General features: G+C 37.3%; 1 protein-coding gene across 6 annotated transcripts in view; it reads right to left on the bottom strand.

The window, feature by feature from the left end:
* Positions 1-22,778, bottom strand: part of LOC138321978 (endophilin-B1-like) — an 86,685-nt gene that overhangs the window by 22,947 nt on the left and 40,960 nt on the right. Inside the window, exons 6-11 of one of the 6 annotated variants that reach the window (XM_069266034.1) lie at positions 19,244-19,279; positions 10,258-10,275; positions 8,567-8,656; positions 7,511-7,611; positions 3,113-3,133; positions 760-967 (exon numbers count right to left, since the gene is read on the bottom strand). In XM_069266034.1, coding sequence (XP_069122135.1) covers positions 760-967; positions 3,113-3,133; positions 7,511-7,611; positions 8,567-8,656; positions 10,258-10,275; positions 19,244-19,279 — 474 coding nt within the window. The remainder of the gene's footprint in view (positions 1-759; positions 968-3,112; positions 3,134-7,510; positions 7,612-8,566; positions 8,657-10,257; positions 10,276-19,243; positions 19,280-22,778) is intronic. The other 5 variants (XM_069266035.1, XM_069266037.1, XM_069266036.1 and 2 more) reach the window with 5 other exon arrangements.

Below are 22,778 nucleotides of genomic sequence, written 5' to 3'. Positions count from 1 at the left end.
TAGCCAAATTGACCCCTTTTGACCCCGCCCCTCAGGCCCCCAGGGGGTCAGCCCCATCATTTGTACAATTTTGAATCCCCACCCTATAAGGATGCTACCATTGCATTTTGGGTGATATCCCATGCTTAGTTTCAGAGAAGAAGTCGTTTAAATGGAAATAGCCAAATTGACCCCTTTTGACCCCGCCCCTCAGGCCCCCAGGGGGTCAGCCCCATCATTTGTACAATTTTGAATCCCCACCCTATAAGGATGCTACCATTTTGGATGCTATCCCATGCTTAGTTTCAGAGAAGAAGTCGTTTAAATGGAAATAGCCAAATTGACCCCTTTTGGCCCCGCCCCTCAGGCCCCTGGGGGGTCAGCCCAATCATTTGTACAATTTTCAGTTAGTAGCCCATAAGGATGCTACCAGTCAAATTTTGTTGAAATCAGACTAGCGGTTATGGAGAAGAAGTCGATTGTTGACGGACGGACGGACGCCGGACGACAGACGCCGGACGCCACTATGGACCAGGTGAGCTAAAAATGAAAATATTTTTTTCTGACTCGGTGAGGGTAAAATGGCAACATCAGCAAGGTTATCCCTAGATTAGGGTTGGTTCGATTTTTGTCACATTAATATTTCTTTGTAACAAAACAAAAATTGTACAATAATTATATACCTAAATTATCTATCTATGTAACTAGCTGTAAACATGTTGATTCTAGAGGTATGTGGGGTTAAAGGTCATGACAGGGACGGTTTGGAATGGCGCTAACCTCGTCAGCCAATAAGGAGAGCTCTGAGCTATCGGCCGAGTCGTAGTCATAGAGAACGCGGGCCTGTTTTTTCTCCGTGTTGGGGGTAGCAGCTATGACTTGTATCATGGGAGGTGCACTAGGTATGGTGGTGGGGTCGGTGGAAAAGTTATTTGAAATACCTGGACCCAAGGTATTTGGCGCAGTATTTCCGCCACCAACACTGTAACTGAAATGACAGCAAAAACATTCAACCAAAGAAACAAAAAGTAGAGAAAAATTAACACAGATCAACGAGAGAGTATTGATGACACTTGTAGCACTGAAAGAAAACCATTAGAATAGACCTAAGGATGGCATCAGGCTCCCTTAACACTAGCTGTCCTCACATAGTATGTCAGCATTTCAACTCACATCTAATTAGCAATAACTTTTGAAAATTTTCGTTTTGATAAAAGTTACAAAATTAAAGAGCAACATTCGGAAACTGCAGTATAACTTCCTCTGTTACAGTTAACCGAAATGAGTGTGGTACATGTGAGTTACTTTGGCCCTCAGACATTTTACCAGATAAACTACTTCTGTAGTGTATATTTGAATATAAATGGATTAGAAGAGTTTTCTATCACTCAAAATGTCAAGGACCAGAGTAACTAAACAACATGTTTGCATGATTTGTTTCGAAGACTTGCTGCCTCCTTGTGCCATACTATACACTAGAGAGATGCCAAACAATTGTACAACTAATGATATAGGAGGCATGTTTATAACAGGAGCAAGGCCATGGTCTCTCCCTGTCACACCCAACCCTAGTAATGCTTTCATGTATCCCATTTGAAGAATCATTCTAAAGAAATGCTACAGTTTCCATTATTTCTTTACTAGTTATCTCCCCAACATTATTAAAACAGGGGCCGCGGTGGCCTAGTGGTTAAGATGTACTGACATATAACCACATGCCCTCCATCTCTGGGTCGCGAGTTCGAATCCCATGTGGGGCAGATGCCAGGTACTGACCGCTGGTCGGTGGTTTTTCTCCGGGTACTCCGGCTTTCCTCCACCAACAAACCTGGCACGTCCTTAAAATAACCCTGGCTGTTAATAGGACGTTAAACTAATCAAATCAAAATAAACCCCAACATTAGTTGTCATCTCTTCAAAGATTGTCAGTCCCTATAACATAAATTATCTCTCTGAGCTAACAATCCCCAATACAGTATCAAATAGTTGTCAATTCCCTCTATGGCTATCTCCATATGAGAGTTTATCTATCAGAAGTTTTCTCCCCTTCCCAACTATGAAAGTACCATTTCCTGCTCCTCAATGTCCTTCACCTTCTACCACACAATAAATAAGGGGTTAAGGAGTTATCCCCCTCTCCCACACAATATATAAGGAGTTATCCCCCTCTCCCACACAATATATAAGGAGTTATCCCCCTCTCCCACACAATATATAAGGAGCTATCCCCCTTCTCCCTTACAGTATATAAGGAGTCCCACACAATATATAAGGAGTTATCCCCCTCTCCCACACAATATATAAGGAGTTATCCCCCTCTCCCACACAAATATCAGGAGTTATCCCCCTCTCCCACACAATATATAAGGAGTTATCCCCCTTCTCCCACACAATATATAAGGAGTTATCCCCCTCTCCCACATAATATATAAGGAGTTATCCCCCTCTCCTACACAAAATATAAGGAGTTATCCCCCTCTTCCATATATGTATATTAAATATGCTTTAGGCCACATAGTAATGAAGGTATGGCCTAGTGGACACAAACCTATACTCATCCCTCCCTTTTTATAAGTACAAGGTTAGAGGGAGGGAAGGACACAAACCTATAGCTATACTCATCCCTCCCTTTTTATCAGTTATCTGGACAAGGTTAGAGGGAGGGAAGGACACAAACCTATACTCATCCCTCCCTTTTTATCAGTTATCTGGACAAGGTTAGAGGGAGGGAAGGACACAAACCTATACTCATCCCTCCCTTTTTATCAGTTATCTGGACAAGATTAGAGGGAGGGAAGTTTAATCAGTTCTCCCCTCTCTTGTTTTGCATCATTAGATATTAAAAATGCCAGTCACCTCCCTTTTCTAACAACCATAAAAACAAAATTTCTAGTATATTTGCCTGATTTATCTCCCTTGATAGCTATCTGGGTCGCACTTTTATTGTTATGAGAGTTTGTATTATGGTGATCGCCACATTTTGACCATGGCCTTGCGCTTACCACTCATATATGACAGACCATATAACTATATTGGCATGCAATGGAAATTCTTAAAAATGCAAAAAGCAAATATCTTCTTTAAACCCTGCAACAGCAAAACGGCTGATTATAAGTGACTACAACGTACTTACCTCGACTCTCCCTCCGAACTACTAGTCGGTGAGGAATGGCAAACCGTCAGTGTTACATACAATCAGGCAGAGTTATCTCCCTTTCATTGAAATTTTATGTTGATTTTTTCCCCCCATTTATTTTTCTTTATAATCAATAGCTGATTAAATCAGGAGATTTCCCTGAGTAAATATAATAATATTCTATAGTATGGATATCGGGTGAATTGATCTAGACACTTCGCCAGCTATCTAGTGTGAAAAGGACTTATCATTGTTGATGAAAGATTAAGGATAACAGCAACTAGTTGTACAGAGATTCATTGGCAAATAAGTATCAGGGTGTATCTTATATTTATTGGCTAACCAGTATCAGGGTGTATTTTATATTCATTGGCAAATCAGTATCAGGGTGTATTTTATATTCATTGGCAAATCAGTATCAGGGTGTATCTTATATTCATGTACTAATCAGTATCAGGGAGTATTTTATATTCATGTACTAATCAGTATCAGGGTGCATTTTATATTTATTGGCTAATCAGTATCAGGGTGTATTTTATATTCATGTACTAATTAGTATCAGGGTGTATTTTATATTCATTGACTAATCAGTATCAGGGTGTATTTTATATTCATGTACTAATCAGTATCAGGGTGTATTTTATATTCATTGACTAATCAGTATCAGGGTGTATTTTATATTCATTGGCAAATCAGTATCAAGGTGTATCTTATATTTATTGGCTAATCAGTATCAGGGAGTATTTTATATTCATTGACTAATCAGTATCAGGGTGTATTTTATATTCATGTACTAATCAGTATCAGGGTGTATTTTATATTCATTGACTAATCAGTATCAGGGTGTATTTTATATTCATTGGCAAATCAGTATCAAGGTGTATCTTATATTTATTGGCTAATCAGTATCAGGGAGTATTTTATATTCATGTACTAATCAGTATCAGGGTGTATTTTATATTCATTGACTAATCAGTATCTAGGTGTATTTTATATTCATTGGCAAATCAGTATCAAGGTGTATCTTATATTTATTGGCTAACCAGTATCAGGGTGTATTTTATATTTATTGGCAAATAAGTATCAGGGTGTATTTTATATTCATTGGCAAATCAGTATCAGGGTGTATCTTATATTTATTGGCTAATCAGTATCAGGGAGTATTTTATATTTATTGGCTAATCAGTATCAGGGTGTATATTATATTCATTGACTAATCAGTATCAGGGTGTATTTTATATTCATTGGCAAATAAGTATCAGGGTGTATTTTATATTCATTGGCTAATCAGTATAAGGGTGTATTTTATATTCATTGACTAATCAGTATCAGGGTGTATTTTATATTCATTGGCAAATCAGTATCAGGGTGTATCTTATATTTATTGGCTAATCAGTATCAGGGTGTATTTTATATTCATTGGCAAATCAGTATCAGGGTGTATCTTATATTTATTGGCTAATCGGTATCAGGGAGTATTTTATATTTATTGGCTAATCAGTATCAGGGTGTATATTATATTCATTGACTAATCAGTATCAGGGTGTATTTTATATTCATTGGCAAATCAGTATCAGGGTGTATCTTATATTCATTGGCTAATCAGTATCAGGGTGTATTTTATATTTATTGGCTAATCAGTATCAGGGTGTATTTTATATTCATTGGCTAATCAGTATCAAGGTGTATTTTATATTTATTGGCTAATCAGTATCAGGGTGTATTTTATATTCATTGACTAATCAGTATCTAGGTGTATTTTATATTCATTGGCTAATCAGTATCAGGGTGTATTTTATATTCATTGGCTAATCAGTATCAGGGTGTATTTTATATTCATTGACTAATCAGTATCAGGGTGTATTTTATATTCATTGGCAAATCAGTATCAGGGTGTATCTTATATTCATTGGCTAATCAGTATCAAGGTGTATTTTATATTTATTGACTAATCAGTATCAGGGTGTATTTTATATTCATTGACTAATCAGTATCAGGGTGTATTTTATATTCATTGACTAATCAGTATCAGGGTGTATTTCATATTCATTGGCTAATCAGTATCAGGGTGTATTTTATATTCATTGACTAATCAGTATCAGGGTGTATTTTATATTTATTGGCTAATCAGTATCAAGGTGTATTTTATATTTATTGGCTAATCAGTATCAAGGTGTATTTTATATTTATTGGCTAATCAGTATCAGGGTGTATTTTATATTCATGTACTAATCAGTATCAGGGTGTATTTTATATTCATTGACTAATCAGTATCAAGGTGTATTTTATATTTATTGACTAATCAGTATCAGGGTGTATTTTATATTCATTGACTAATCAGTATCAGGGTGTATTTTATATTCATTGACTAATCAGTATCAGGGTGTATTTTATATTTATTGGCTAATCAGTATCAAGGTGTATTTTATATTTATTGGCTAATCAGTATCAAGGTGTATTTTATATTTATTGGCTAATCAGTATCAGGGTGTATTTTATATTCATGTACTAATCAGTATCAGGGTGTATTTTATATTCATTGACTAATCAGTATCTAGGTGTATTTTATATTTATTGGCTAATCAGTATCAGGGTGTATTTTATATTCATTGACTAATCAGTATCTAGGTGTATTTTATATTTATTGGCTAATCAGTATCAAGGTGTATTTTATATTTATTGGCTAATCAGTATCAGGGTGTATTTTATATTCATGTACTAATCAGTATCAGGGTGTATTTTATATTCATTGACTAATCAGTATCAGGGTGTATTTTATATTCATTGACTAATCAGTATCAGGGTGTATTTTATATTCATTGACTAATCAGTATCAGGGTGTATTTTATATTCATTGACTAATCAGTATCAGGGTGCATTTTATATTTATTGGCTAATCAGTATCAGGGTGTATTTTATATTTATTGGCTAATCAGTATCAGGGTGTATTTCATATTCATTGGCTAATCAGTATCAGGGAGTATTTTATATTCATGTACTAATCAGTATCAGGGTGTATTTTATATTCATTGACTAATCAGTATCTAGGTGTATTTTATATTCATTGGCTAATCAGTATTAGGGTGTATCTTATATTTATTGGCTAATCAGTATCAAGGTGTATTTTATATTTATTGACTAATCAGTATCAGGGTGTATTTTATATTCATTGGCTAATCAGTATCAAGGTGTATCTTATATTCATTGACTAATCAGTATCAGGGTTATTTTATATTCATTGACTAATCAGTATCAGGGTTATTATATATTCATTGGCTAATCAGTATCAGGGTGTATCTTGTATTCATTGACTAATCAGTATCAAGGTGCATTTTATATTCATTGACTAATCAGTATCAGGATGTATCTTATATTCATTGACTAATCAGTATCAGGGAGTATTTTATATTCATTGGTTAATCAGTATCAGGGTGTATTTTATATTCATTGGCTAATCAGTATCAGGGTGTATCTTATATTTATTGGCTAATCAGTATCAGGGTGTATTTTATATTCATTGGCTAATCAATATCAAGGTGTATTTTATATTCATTGACTAATGAGTATCAGGTTGTATTTCATATTTATTGGCTAATCAGTATCAGGGTGTATTTTATATTCATTGGCTAATCAGTATCAGTGTGTATTTTATATTTATTGGCTAATCAGTATCAGGGTGTATTTTATATTCATTGACTAATCAGTATCAGGGTGTATTTCATATTTATTGGCTAATCAGTATCAGGGTGTATTTTATATTCATTGACTAATCAGTATCAGGGTGTATCTTATATTCATTGACTAATCAGTATCAGGGTGTATCTTATATTCATTGACTAATCAGTATCAGGGTGTATCTTATATTCATTGACTAATCAGTATCAAGGTGTATCTTATATTCATTGACTAATCAGTATCAAGGTGTATCTTATATTCATTGACTAATCAGTATCAAGGTGTATCTTATATTCATTGACTAATCAGTATCAGGGTGTATTTTATATTCATTGACTAATCAGTATCAGGGTGTATTTCATATTCATTGACTAATCAGTATCAGGGTGTATCTTATATCTATTGGCTAATTAGAATCAAATCCTACATAATTTATTAGTCTTCTTATCAACAAGCATCCTCATCACACTTTACTCTCATCAAAGCATTACTTTTGACATCTTTTAAAAAGGTTTAATTGCTTTTCAGAATAGTTTCAGTGAAATCCAATTAAATCATTTGTGAAACAACTTTCAACAAATACAGCAAAATGTTAAGTATATCAACATACATTTTCAAAAATAAGTTATTTCAAAAAGAGCAGTGTAAGTTATCCATGTGACCTGGACCTGCACTTTGTCCTAGTGACCTTAACTTAGTGACCTTGACCTAGTGACCTACCTCCCAAGCTGCCTCTGTAGGTCCTGCATGTACTGTAAGCACTGGGCGTAGTAGGTCGTCTGGGCCTCGATGAAGTCATTCAGACACCGTAAGTGGTGGGCCTGTGTACAACCAAGCAATTATTCATCATTTATAAAATATAATGACATTTGTAACTTCCTGGGTGAAAACCTGGAAACTCCGCAAAGCTGACATATGTTTGAAAGGCAGATGACCCTAATTATAAGGCTTGACCTTTGACATTTAAACCAATGAAGTTAGTTAAAATGATCTCTTCTTTCATAACAGGAGCTTTTTGAGAACAGCAAAGCTCACCTCTGGCAGCCTTTAAAGACTTTAAAGAACTTAATCATGAGAGTATATTTTTGACCATTGGGTCTCTTGAAATTATCAAAATCCTGCGTTATACCACTAATATGAATGCCCTTGATATCCAAAACAACATTTATATTATGTACAATAAGCCCGTAAATCAACGCAGAAATCAATGTCAGTTGTAGAGGAAATATATATATAAAGTACAAATTGGCCCCTTGGGCATCTTGAAATTCTCAAAATTCTATTTTTTCAATCCTTGAAATATTTGACCATACCGAAAACAAGACTTACAATTCAGTACCAATGCAGAAATTTATGTCAGTTGCTAGATAATTCACAACATGCACCAAAACCTTAACCTATGATGTTCATTACACTGGGCCTCTTGAAATTTTCAAAATCCCGCATTGTTCATTCACAACACTTATAATCCTATATTAATGTAGAATTGTAAATCAGTTATTACAGATAATAGTATTACAAACTTGTACCAAAGCCTTAACCTGGTCATTTCTAACACTGACACCATGAGGCGATGACAAAATTTGTAAGAATCAACTTCACACTACCTACCACATAATCAATTACCCGGTATTTTCATGGGGATGAATTTTCACAATTTCATGGGTCATCAATATCGATGCGAAATTCTGGTCTGTGAAATATTTTAAAAGAATAATGTTGAAGTCAAAATCGCGAAAATCTTGTCTGGATATACAGTAATAATAGGTGACTAACGTGGGCACTGCTGACTCCCTCCAGTAATAACTTGGTGATCTCGGCCTGGCGGTCAAACTCGGCCTGGGCTACACGTAGGTCAGCTTCAGCCTGTAATACCAAACACAATATCTGGTCAGCTTATTGCTAATCAACTTTATATACAGGAATGTGGAAAGTGGATTAAATATATATTTAATGTGTGATATACAATGTTTAGATCTGGGCATTAGAAATATTTATTTTCTTATCATATGGTGAAATAATTATAACAATCATGCTAATTTTAAAGTGCAGAAAACATGGTAGATATATAATATGTAATGTGGCTTGTAATACTATATCTGAGATTAAGCTTCCACCAATAGACATTCAAGCGTATTACCTACAAAGTGACAGATCCAAATCTATAAAAAGTCCCGACTTTACAGAAATAAAGCAGTAAAATTAACCCAAACAAAATCACCTTCTCAAAGTTCTGGGCAATCATTGCTTCAATAGTTGGAGACAAAGACACTTATTATATGGTAATAATAAGTATCACTTTAACTTTGGTAAAGCTATGTATAATATCACATCAGCTAATTATTGTTTCTCTTTTCCAAATCATTATATATATATATATTCATGTCAAAAAAGAAAAGAAAAAATAGAACAAGAGATTGCAGAGGGATCTTGGCGCCCACCAAAGAATGATCTTTGTCTGACAATTGAAAGAGGAATCTTTTCTCTACTTTTCAAACTTTAAATATCAAAATCCAAGATGGCTGCCTGTCAGCCATCTTGTTGACCAATTGGTCCCAAAATGCCATATACACAACTAGAGTCCTAGAGGAACCTACATATGAAATTTGATACGGATCCCTTTTGTACTTTCTGAGACATTGCGATAACAAACTTCAATTTTCAAAATCCAAGATGGCTGCCTGTCGTCCATCTTGTTGACTGATCGGTCCCAAAATGCAATATGCACAACTAAGAGCCCTAGGGGAACCTGAATATGAAATTTGAGAAAGATCCCTTCAACACTTTCTGAGAAATAGCAGTAATTATTGGTCGGAAGGACGGACGGACAACAGACCATGGACAAATGGAATTTTGAATAGCCCACGTACATCTGATGATGGTAGGCTAAAATTAATAAAAAATCTTTAAAAAAAAAATGTAAAAAAGGAAAGAAAAAGATAGCTGTTACTTTTTCCAAAGTCTTATTCATGTGAACAACAGATGAAAATATATGTTGAAGTGATCTATTATATTGATACAATGTATATATCATGCTTTATTAGATCTATTATTAATTGTAGAATAGATAAATCTTCCTACTTTTTAATTGACAATGACGATCATACTTCCTAAAGCAATCTACCCTACACCAAGCTGTCAGTAGCAAGAGTTTGTGAAGCACTCAACTGAAATCTTATATCATGATAAAAATAGCATGATTTCAACACAAATTTGACTATAAAATTATACTGAAATATACAATGAATAACAAACATTTTGTCTACAACCTGACTAAAACTCATGATAGTAAGCTCTGACAACACCATAGTGAGAAAAGAAACAGAAATAAAAGGAATGTGAAATATTCCAATTGATCATCAAAGCTGTTCTATATAAAGGACGGGTACAAATATCACAACATTAAGTATAAGCCCCATGTATAGCCCCTGACATGCAGTTCACCATGCTACAACACAAAGTCTTACTCTGGCAATGACATCGTCCTGCAGGGCGGCACAAACACAAACAACGTACAGTTAAAGTTCTTTGTTTATCAAACATATCTTATCATTCATGCTCAATATATATATTGGACATATTTTTAATGTATTGTAGAGATTCAAATATATCTTATCATTCATGCTCAATATATATTGGACATATTTTTAATGTATTGTAGAGAGTATTAGATCAAACTCCATAAAACTTTATCTCAGCTTAAAAATAATTTTTTTTATACATGTACTTAAAAAGAAACCCTTAACAATGAAATATGCATACAACTTAGTACCAACTTACAATTTTAATAGATTACAAATTATCATTTGATCACATCTATAAACAAGAGGCCCAGAGGGCCTGTATCGCTCACCTGGTTTGTAATGCCTATGAATGTTCTGAATACAAGTTCATTGTTTCTTTTCTGAAGGAATTTGAATATTTACCTCTAATTCCCCTATTGGGCCCCACTCTTTCTGCTCCAGGGGGTCAAAGCCAAAATTTATACAAATTCTGTTAACCCCTAGGATGTTTCTGGGCCAAATTTGGTTAAAATCCAAGCAGAACTATATGACTATTAGCGATTTATAGGATTTACCTCTATTTCCCCTATTGGGCCCCGCCCCTCCTGCCCCCCGGGGGGTCAGAGCCAAAATTTATACAAGTTCTGTCCCCCTTCACCCAAGGATGTTTGTGGCCAAATTTGGTTACAATCCATGCAGAACTCTAGGTCAAGTAGCGATTTATAGGATTTACCTCTATTTCCTCTATTGGGCCCCGCCCCTCCTGCCCCCCAGGGGTCAGAACCAAAATTTATACAAGTTCTGTTCCCCTTCCCCCAAGGATGTTTTTGGCCAAATTTGGTTACAATCCATGCAAAACTCTAGGACAAGTAGCGATTTATAGGATTTACCTCTATTTCCCCTATTGGGCCCCGCCCCTCCTGCCCCCAGGGGGTCAGAGCCAAAATTTATACAAGTTCTGTTCCCCTTCCACCAAGGATGTTTGTGGCCAAATTTGGTTACAATCCATGCAGAACTCTAGGACAAGTAGCGATTTATAGGATTTACCTCTATTACCCCTATTGGGCCCCGCCCCTCCTGCCCCCAGGGGGTCAGAGCCAAAATTTATACAAGTTCTGTTTCCCTGCCCTCAAGGATGTTTGTGGCCAAATTTGGTTACAATCCATGCAGACCTCTAGGACAAGTAGCGTTTTATAGGATTTACCTTTCTTTTCCCTATTGGGTCCCGCCCCTCCTGCCCCCGGAGGGGTCAGAGCCAAAATTTATACAAGTTCTGTTCCCCTTCCCCCAAGGATGTTTGTGGCCAAATTTGGTTACAATCCATGCAGAACTCTAGGACAAGTAGCGATTTATAGGATTTACCTCTATTACCCCTATTGGGCCCCGCCCCTCCTGCCCCCAGGGGGTCAGAGCCAAAATTTATACAAGTTCTGTTTCCCTGCCCTCAAGGATGTTTGTGGCCAAATTTGGTTACAATCCATGCAGACCTCTAGGACAAGTAGCGTTTTATAGGATTTACATTTATTTTCCCTATTGGGCCCTGCCCCTCCTGCCCCTGGGGGGGTCAGAGCCAAAATTTATACAAGTTCTGTTCCCCTTCCCCCAAGGATGTTTGTGGCCAAATTTGGTTACAATCCATGCAGAACTCTATGACTAGTAGCGATTTAAAGGAAATGTTGAAGGACGGACGACGGACGCCGCGCCATGACATAAGCTCACCGGCCCTTCGGGCCAGGTGAGCTAAAAATAACAGTAAATTATTGTTCATTCTTGGGTCATAATATGAATGATCTTCTTTTATAATATTTTGATATTTTTTACAAAAAAAAACAACAACAAAAAAACAGCATTCCTTCAGCAGTCTTTCTTGTGACTGAGTTTTCTGTATATTTTACCAATAATTGTGACAGCTGATGCAATAATACCTTGAATGGTTACAGTTGATCACTACATTAGCACGCTGTCACTACAGTCTTGATAGCAGCAACAGCCCTCTGATGTGGTTATCAACCAAAACTGTTCAAGGCACTACTGCGTCGACAGTAAAACCATACAAATACTATCTCTGTGAATTCAAGTTTTTAAAAAGATACTGACAATACATATTATATACAGAAACAGAAATTCTACACAACACAGAGTAACTCAGTAAAACATACAGGGAACTAACTTCTCATGCACTAATGGTGACCACATTATATCAAGTGTTAATATTGTTGATAATCATACAGTAACAGGTACATATGTCCATATTTCTTACTCATTCCTTGTGTTAGAGATCTGTCAGACTGAGGTTGTGTACTCCAGAGCACAATCACCAACCTACGTCAGATCATGAGTCTCACATTTACACAGAAGTGCATGACTATACAGTCAGAACATGGTAGCTGAGTCTCACATTTACAAAGTGGTGGATGACTATACAGTCAGAACATGGTAGCTGAGTCTCACATTTACACAGAGGTGGATGACTATACAGTCAGAACATGGTAGCTGAGTCTCACATTTACTACACAGAGGTGGATGACTATACAGTCAGAACATGGTAGCTGAGTCTCACATTTACACAGAGGTGGATGACTATACAGTCAGAAATGTGCTACATCTACACAGTCAGAAACATGGTAGCTGAGTCTCACATTTACACAGAGGTGGATGACTATACAGTCAGAACATGGTAGCTGAGTCTCACATTTACACAGAGGTGGATGACTATACAGTCAGAACATGGTAGCTGAGTCTCACATTTACACAGAGGTGGATGACTATACAGTCAGAACATGGTAGCTGAGTCTCACATTTAGTGGATGACTATACAGTCAGAACATGGTAGCTGAGTCTCACATTTACACAGAGGTGGATGACTATACAGTCAGAACATGGTAGCTGAGTCTCACATTTACACAGAGGTGGATGACTATACAGTCAGAACATGGTAGCTGAGTCTCACATTTACACAGAGGTGGATGGCTATACAGTCAGAACATGGTAGCTGAGTCTCACATTTACACAGAGGTGGATGACTATACAGTGAGAACATGGTAGCTGAGTCTCACATTTACACAGAGGTGGATGACTATACAGTCAGAACATGGTAGCTGAGTCTCACATTTACACAGAGGTGGATGACTATACAGTGAGAACATGGTAGCTGAGTCTCACATTTACACAGAGGTGGATGGCTATACAGTAAAACCCCGTTATATTGCCACCCGTTTTACCGCCAAACTCGCTTATCGCCATGAATTTATCCAGAACGGATTTCCCTCCATACAAATACACACGTTTTACCGCCAAACCCGCCTACCGCCTACCGCCATCTGCCATCACATTTGCGGAACAAATGATTAAAATAACACTACAATGACCTCGTTAATATCGCCAAATTATGTTGATAGGGACACATGTTTTCGTAAGGTGCTCAACTGCCGACTGACAGGTAATCAGCTACACACACTATGGCCGCGTGTACGACCGTGTGTACACAGTGAAATCAATTAACAATATGGGTACACCTTTGTTATTGTTTTACAGGTAGGTGTCGCAAGTTGTGGTGAAAAAAACTCACTTCTGTACATGTGTTTTACGTACAATTATCGTTAGTTATTTATTGACAAAAAGGAACCCACAAGTCTGTTTCTCGATATTGCCGTTCGTTTATATTGGACCATAAAATGCAACTTGCAATTTCAAGAGCGATAGAAATATTACGTACGTGCAGAAGAATCCGCCGTTTATTAGTAAGATCAAATCGTCGTCTGAGTGCCGTTTGTTACCGGAGTACCTGTTTTGATATTTGTAGACATGTGCGCGGAAGTGAGGTCACGACCGCACTGCGCTTGTTCAGAACTTCTATTCTTTGTTTCCGGGCGGGATTTCCCGTGATAAAAATATCATGTAATCGAGAAAATCCCAGCTAGCATACGTGGTAGCACAAACAAGTTCGGTTTTCGTATTTTACAAACATAAAGCTGATATATTTATTGAAAGACTACTATCAAAATTACTTTAATTTTGGAACTATTCATATTACAAAATACGAAGTGGCCGTACAGTACACAGACTGACTAGAAAGTCTGTTTCAGTATGGCACCGGGGGACTACCTATATTTAGGCCTAATTAAGATTTCAACGACAAATCCGATATACCACCAAACTCGATATATCGCCAAAATCTAGGAAAACAGAAGGTGGCGATATAACGGGGTTTTACAGTCAGAACATGGTAGCTGAGTCTCACATTTACACAGAGGTGGATGACTATACAGTCAGAACATGGTAGCTGAGTCTCACATTTACACAGAGGTGGATGACTATACAGTCAGAACATGGTAGCTGAGTCTCACATTTACACAGTGGTGGATGACTATACAGTCAGAACATGGTAGCTGAGTCTCACATTTACTACACAGAGGTGGATGACTATACAGTCAGAACATGGTAGCTGAGTCTCACATTTACACAGAGGTGGATGACTATACAGTCAGAACATGGTAGCTGAGTCTCACATTTACTACACAGAGGTGGATGACGTATACAGTCAGAACATGGTAGCTGAGTCTCACATTTACTACACAGAGGTGGATGACTATACAGTCAGAACATGGTAGCTGAGTCTCACATTTACACAGAGGTGGATGACTATACAGTCAGAACATGGTAGGTGAGTCTCACATTTACATAGAGGTGGATGACTATACAGTCAGAACATGGTAGCTGAGTCTCACATTTACTACACAGAGGTGGATGACGTATACAGTCAGAACATGGTAGCTGAGTCTCACATTTACTACACAGAGGTGGATGACGTATACAGTCAGAACATGGTAGCTGAGTCTCACATTTACACAGAGGTGGATGACTATACAGTCAGAACATGGTAGCTGAGTCTCACATTTACATAGAGGTGGATGACTATACAGTCAGAACATGGTAGCTGAGTCTCACATTTACACAGAGGTGGATGACTATACAGTCAGAACATGGTAGCTGAGTCTCACATTTACTACACAGAGGTGGATGACTATACAGTCAGAACATGGTAGCTGAGTCTCACATTTACACAGAGGTGGATGACTATACAGTCAGAACATGGTAGCTGAGTCTCACATTTACATAGAGGTGGATGACTATACAGTCAGAACATGGTAGCTGAGTCTCACATTTACACAGAGGTGGATGACTATACAGTCAGAACATGGTAGCTGAGTCTCACATTTACACAGAGGTGGATGACTATACAGTCAGAACATGGTAGCTGAGTCTCACATTTACTACACAGAGGTGGATGACGTATACAGTCAGAACATGGTAGCTGAGTCTCACATTTACACAGAGGTGGATGACTATACAGTCAGAATATGGTAGCCGAGTCTCACATTTACAAAGAGGTGGATGACTATACTGTCAGAACATGTTTGCTGAGTCTCACATTTACACAGAAATGGATGACTATACAGTCAGAACATGGTAGCTGAGTCTCACATTTACACAGAGGTGGATGGCTATTGGTGATGGTATAGGATTGGGATACAATCAGTTTTGAATGAATTAAGTAGTACAGCTTAATTCTTTTTATCAGAACAAAACCAGCATCCTTTATACTATGAATGGTGAAGTGTTGACATCAAGACCCGAGCAAAATAAGCCCAGTCTACATGTATAACTCTACAAACTAATACATTTAACTCAAGCAGCATTTCCGCAAGAACCAAATCAAATTATCAAACAAACTGCATGTCAAGTGTCTGGAAACAAAAGGTGAATATGGACGACATGCTTCCTTAATTGATCTAAACGGTCCAGCTGTGGCTATAGACTGCAGTATCAGCTCATTCAAAATACACACTGTATTCATCACAGGTTTTGTGTGTACTGGAGTTTTTGATCCTATCTCGACCATCCTGTTTAACTACCATAACTCTAAAGGGAATCCAACCTGGCCTTAATCATATGTCCTATCATGATGTCCTAAATGTGATGGTCGCCTTTCATCCCTTAGCAAAAATAATTTAAGTGATATTTATATATTATATTTATTAAATCCTAATTAAAATTTTCAGATTTTAAGATTCCATTCATTTCAAGGTTTTCTCTCCTCACATTACACCAGTCTTGTGTGTGTGTACAGTTAAACCACAGTTTTCTTAAAAAAGTTTTAAGCTATAAATTGATATACAATATATAATACCTTATATAATGATGTTAGTTCATCTCTTTACTTCCTCAGGGGACCTCAAGGTTAATCAGTAATGTGTGCCTGTTTTACTTCTCACATTCCCCCTCCCCCAGCCTCCTTCCCCCTCCCCCAGCCTCCTTCCCCTCCCTTCTCACTACCTGGGTAATCACTCGTTTTACAACAGTTACTTTTTACTAGACCAGTTTATTTACACTTATTTATGATATCATAAACTGGTATAGGGTACTTATTAACCACTGCAGTTTTCTGTGAGGTCATAAAACTGGAAAATGAATGGATTAGCTAAACGGAATGGCCTGATTACCACTGGGCACAATCACAGTAATCATTGTTAGTAATTAGTGAAGTGATTACATGTCACATGTATATAGTTTGCTGACATTCTATATATAGCCCTATAGAAATGACTTTGACATAAAATATATTAACATATATATATATATATATGCTTTAAAGTGGCTAAAAATTACTAACATCACCAACACAGAACAAAATACGTAAATCCTAAAGAGTGCTGTTGTTAGCCAACACCACATTGTAAAGAAAAAATTCCCATAAATTTGGCAAAAGGACAAAAACAGGAAATCTGGCATTCTCTAAAGTACCCTGTACATTGATCCTCGATTAGAATTGGATCAGTTATTTCATATTAATTGGCTAGATTTTCTTGTCATTTTGTCTTAAATTTATAATAACACAGTCTTATAGATAATGGTTTCAAAAAAGCTTGAAGTTGAAGAACTGCCACAAAAAAACCCAAAAAACTCTGTGGCTTATACTAAGGTGTGATGTATGTCATGATGGTAACATATCTCACTAAAACTCAATACAAAATACAAAAGATAGGAAATCAAAACATGATCATATTGAAATAATTACCAAAATATCTAAATCTGATTGGTGCAAATATAGGATTATTTTTAGTTACCATGGATACAGGAAAGGAGGGCCCAGTAGCACTGAGCTCCGAATCTGATTGGCTACTCGGCTTGTCAATGGGTAGGATATACAAACAGATTCATGTTCGTTAGACAGCTGTGTTCACTATTAAATCACTTAATTAAAACAAGTTGAAAATTAATATATACCGGGAAATTTTCTGTTTGAAATTATAATTTACTTTGAATGATTTTGAGATACTGTATGGCCGTTCATTTTTGCAGAGATGATATTTTCGTGACTTTGAGGGACATCTATGTGATCGTGAAAATTTCATCCCAAAAATAATAACTATAATAACTACACAGTCAGAACATGGTAGCTGAGTCTCACATTTACAAAGTGGTGGATTGATACATAATTATTATATCATAAAGATACATATAAGTTATATGTACTCTGATAACCATATTGCAAAATTTTGCTTTGCTAAAATTTTCCCTTCATTTAAAGTAAAAATAGCAATTTTTTTTACCTGCAGAAATGACCGACTATACAGTATGTTTTGAAGCCATAGAAACTATAATCAATTCTGCTTATAACAAATCATTGGTGAAAATTTCATTTATTGCAAGAAATCTAAGAAATTGGATCACAATCTGTAATTCTATTTCAAAAGAAAATTGATATAACCACAGGTACTGGTAAATAATGAATAAAAAGCATATTGTTGAGACTACAGATTTATGTAAGAATTCAATTAAAAAAAATTCACGGCAAGATTTTTAGGAATACTCCTCGAAAAATGCTAATTCTAGGGAGTTTTCATGCAGTCACACATACTTTACAATTTGTTATAGGAGTTCTGTAGGATGTGGGGCCTGAATGGTGCTGGTTACATACTAGTCAATACATACTACAATGTGTACCAAAAACATGTCAGGGTCATCTCACATCCTTCGTATTAGTTGAGAAAAGAAACCATTGTTTAATTTTCCAGATTAATCATCACCTGGTTAGAACAAAGGATCACTTCAGTATCTGATCTCAATCCCTTTAATTGTCAAATCCTGATAAGTTCAAAATAAGGATTTTGATTGACCCAAAAAATAATACATTTTAATTGGTCAGGACATTTCAGGATTACTTTAAACAATTTTAGCTGCTAGAACTTCAAATAGAGCTCAAATTGTGTTTTAAAAATGGTGGCATTGGTGGCCATCTTCGATTTCAGACTGACTCAAAAAATCACAAAAGCTAATGGTCAGGACCAAGTTAGGACCATTTCAGAGTCGGGTAAATCACAATAGTATTGCATTCTGAATTCTATCAAATTCCAGTCGATGAATTGGCCGCCATGTTTTATATCAGGTGAGGAATTACCAGCCATGTCGTACATCAAGTGCAGTGTTGGTTTAGAGTTATTTCCCTTTACCTACTAGTGCCAGCTGCAAGTCAAACACATTGATGATCGTGATCGAAAACAATGTTGACGATTGCTTTTTTATTCAATAGCATGTCGAAAACAGTGACATTTTATCGCGACTCTTAATCTGTTACTGTATCAAACCTCAGTGAGTGCTTCAATTTAGTCCAAGCTTCAGAAAAATATCTAACAATTGAAACAATTGATATCTTAAGGTATTTGGTATTGTTATCAACCTGAATTTACCACTGATTGATCGTGTTGATAGGCATACTGTAGTGTGATTTATTGTTACAGCCCTAGAATCCAGTATACCTCTTAATTAACTTCAGTGAAATATAACAGTACTATAGAGGTATATGTATTACAAACATAGGACATCTAAAGCGATACATACACAGAACAAGGGTGGACAATGAGCATGCATGAAAACAGGAGCCACTAACCTCTACTAGGGTCAAGGTGTTGGTAGTGGAGTTAGGCTTGTAAAAGACAGACATACATTAAAGAACAGTAGCATCCCAAACCAAACCCATCTCCACCCAAGCCAAACCCAGATAACCTACATCCAAACCCATCTCCACCCCAGCCAAACCCAGATAACTTACAATCAAACCCAGATAACCTACACCAAACCCCATTAACCAACAACTTAACCCTGTTAACCTACACCAAACCCTATTAACCTACAACCAAACCCTGCTAACCTACAACTTAACCCCATTAGCCCACAACCAAACCCAATTAACCTCCAATCAAACCCTGTTAACCTACAACTTAACCCCATTAACCCACAACCAAACCCCATTAACCTACAACCAAACCCTGCTAACCCACAACTTAACCTCGTTAACCTACAACTTAACCCCATTAACCTATAACCAAACCCCATTAACCTACAACCAAACCCAATTAACCAACAACCAAACCCCATTAACCTTCAACCAAACCCTGTTAACCTACAACTTAACCCCATTAACCCACAACCAAACCCGATTAACCTACAACCAAACCCGATTAACCTACAACCAAACCCCATTAACCTACAACCAAACCCAATTAACCAACAACCAAACCTCAATAACCTACAACAAAACCCTGCTAACCCACAACCAAACCTCGTTAACCTCCAATCAAACCCTGTTAACCTACAACCAAACCCAATTAACCCACAACCAAACCTCGTTAACCTACAACTTAACCCTGCTAACCCACAACCAAACCTCATTAACCTACAACCAAACCCAATTAACCCACAACCAAACCTCATTAACCTACAACCAAACCCTGCTAACCCACAACCAAACCTCGTTAACCTCCAATCAAACCCTGTTAACCTACATCAAACGCAATTAACCCACAACCAAACCACATTAACCTACAACTTAACCCCATTAACCTTCAACCAAACCCCATTAAACTACAACCAAACCCTGCTAACCCACAACTTAACCCCATTAACCTACAACTTAACCCCATTAACCAACAACCAAACCCTGTTAACCTATAACCAAACCCCATTAACCTACAACCAAACCCCATTTACCCACAACTAAACCCAATTAACCCACAACCAAAAAACATTAACGTACAACTTAACCCCATTAACCTACAACCAAACGCTGTTAACCTACAACCAAACCCTGTTTACCCACAACCAAACCCTGTTAACATACAACCAAACCCTGTTAACCTACAACTTACCCCATTAACCCACAACCAAACCAATCAACCCACAACCAAATCCAATTATCCCACAACCAAACCCCATTAACCTACAACCAAACCCTGTTCACCTACAACTTACCCCATTAACCCACAACCAAACCAATTAACCCACAACCAAATTCAATTAACCCACAACCAAACCCCATTAACCTACAACCAAACCCCATTAACCGACAACCAAACGCTGTTAACCGACAACCAAACGCTGTTAACCTACACCAAACCCCATTAACCCACAACCAAACCCAATTAACCCACAACTCAACCCCATTAACCTACAATTTAACCCCATTAACCTATAACCAAACCCCATTTACCAACAACCAAACCCAATTAACCCACAACCAAAACCATTAACGTACAACTTAACCCCATTAACCAACAACCAAACCCTGTTAACCTAAAACCAAACCCTGTTAACCCACAACCAAACCTCATTAACCTACAACCAAACCCTGCTAACCCACAACCAAACCTCGTTAACCTCCAATCAAACCCTGTTAACCTACATCAAACGCAATTAACCCACAACCAAACCACATTAACCTACAACTTAACCCCATTAACCTTCAACCAAACCCCATTAAACTACAACCAAACCCTGCTAACCCACAACTTAACCCCATTAACCTACAACTTAACCCCATTAACCAACAACCAAACCCTGTTAACCTATAACCAAACCCCATTAACCTACAACCAAACCCCATTTACCCACAACCAAACCCAATTAACCCACAACCAAAAAACATTAACGTACAACTTAACCCCATTAACCTACAACCAAACGCTGTTAACCTACAACCAAACCCTGTTTACCCACAACCAAACCCTGTTAACATACAACCAAACCCTGTTAACCTACAACTTACCCCATTAACCCACAACCAAACCAATCAACCCACAACCAAATCCAATTATCCCACAACCAAACCCCATTAACCTACAACCAAACCCTGTTCACCTACAACTTACCCCATTAACCCACAACCAAACCAATTAACCCACAACCAAATTCAATTAACCCACAACCAAACCCCATTAACCTACAACCAAACCCCATTAACCGACAACCAAACGCTGTTAACCGACAACCAAACGCTGTTAACCTACACCAAACCCCATTAACCCACAACCAAACCCAATTAACCCACAACCAAACCCTGTTAACCCACAACCAATTCCATTAACCTACAACCAAACCCTGCTAACCCACAACCAAACCCCATTAACCTACAACCAAACCCTGCTAACCCACAACCAAACCCCATTAACCTACAACTTAACCCCATTAACCTACAACCAAACCCAATTATCCTACAACTTAACCCCATTAACCTACAACTGAATCCCATTAACATACAATCAAACCCAGATAACCTACAACCAAACCCAATTAACGAACAACCAAACCCCAATAACCTACAACTTAACCCCATTAACCTACAATTAACCCCATTAACCTACAACCAAACCCAATTAACGAACAACCAAACCCCATTAACCTACAACCTAACCCTATTAACCTTCAACCAAACCCCATTAACCTACAACCAAATCCTGCTAACCAACAACCAAACCCTGCTAACCTACAACTTAACCCCATTAACCTAAAACCAAACCCAATTAACCCACAACCAAACCCCATTAACCTACAACTTAACCCCATAAACCCACAACCAAACCCCATTAACCTTCAACCAAACCCCATTAACCTACAACCAAACCCTGCTAACCCACAACCAAACCCCATTAACCTACAACTTAACCCCAATAACTTACAACCAAACCCCATTAACCTACAACCAAATCCTGCTAACCCACAACCAAACCCTGCTAACCTACAACTTAACCCCATTAACCTAAAACCAAACCCAATTAACCCACAACCAAACCCCATTAACCTACAACTTAACCCCATAAACCCACAACCAAACCCCATTAACCTTCAACCAAACCCCATTAACCTACAACCAAACCCTGCTAACCCACAACCAAACGCCATTAACCTACAACTTAACCCCATTAACCTACAACCAAACCCCATTAACCTACAACCAAACCCCATTAACCTACAACTTAACCCCATTAACCTACAACTTAACCCCATTAACCTACAAGCAAACCCTGTTAACCTAAAACTTAACCCCATTAACCTTCAACCAAACCCTGTTAACCCAACTTAACCCCATAACTACAACCAAACCATTAACCTACAAAAACCATAACTACAACAACATTAACCTACAACTT

This window comes from Argopecten irradians, chromosome 4 (assembly GCF_041381155.1).
Source record: "Argopecten irradians isolate NY chromosome 4, Ai_NY, whole genome shotgun sequence".
NCBI classification, from domain to species: Eukaryota; Metazoa; Mollusca; class Bivalvia; order Pectinida; family Pectinidae; genus Argopecten; species Argopecten irradians.
This window is presented reverse-complemented; position numbering and strand designations above follow the sequence as displayed.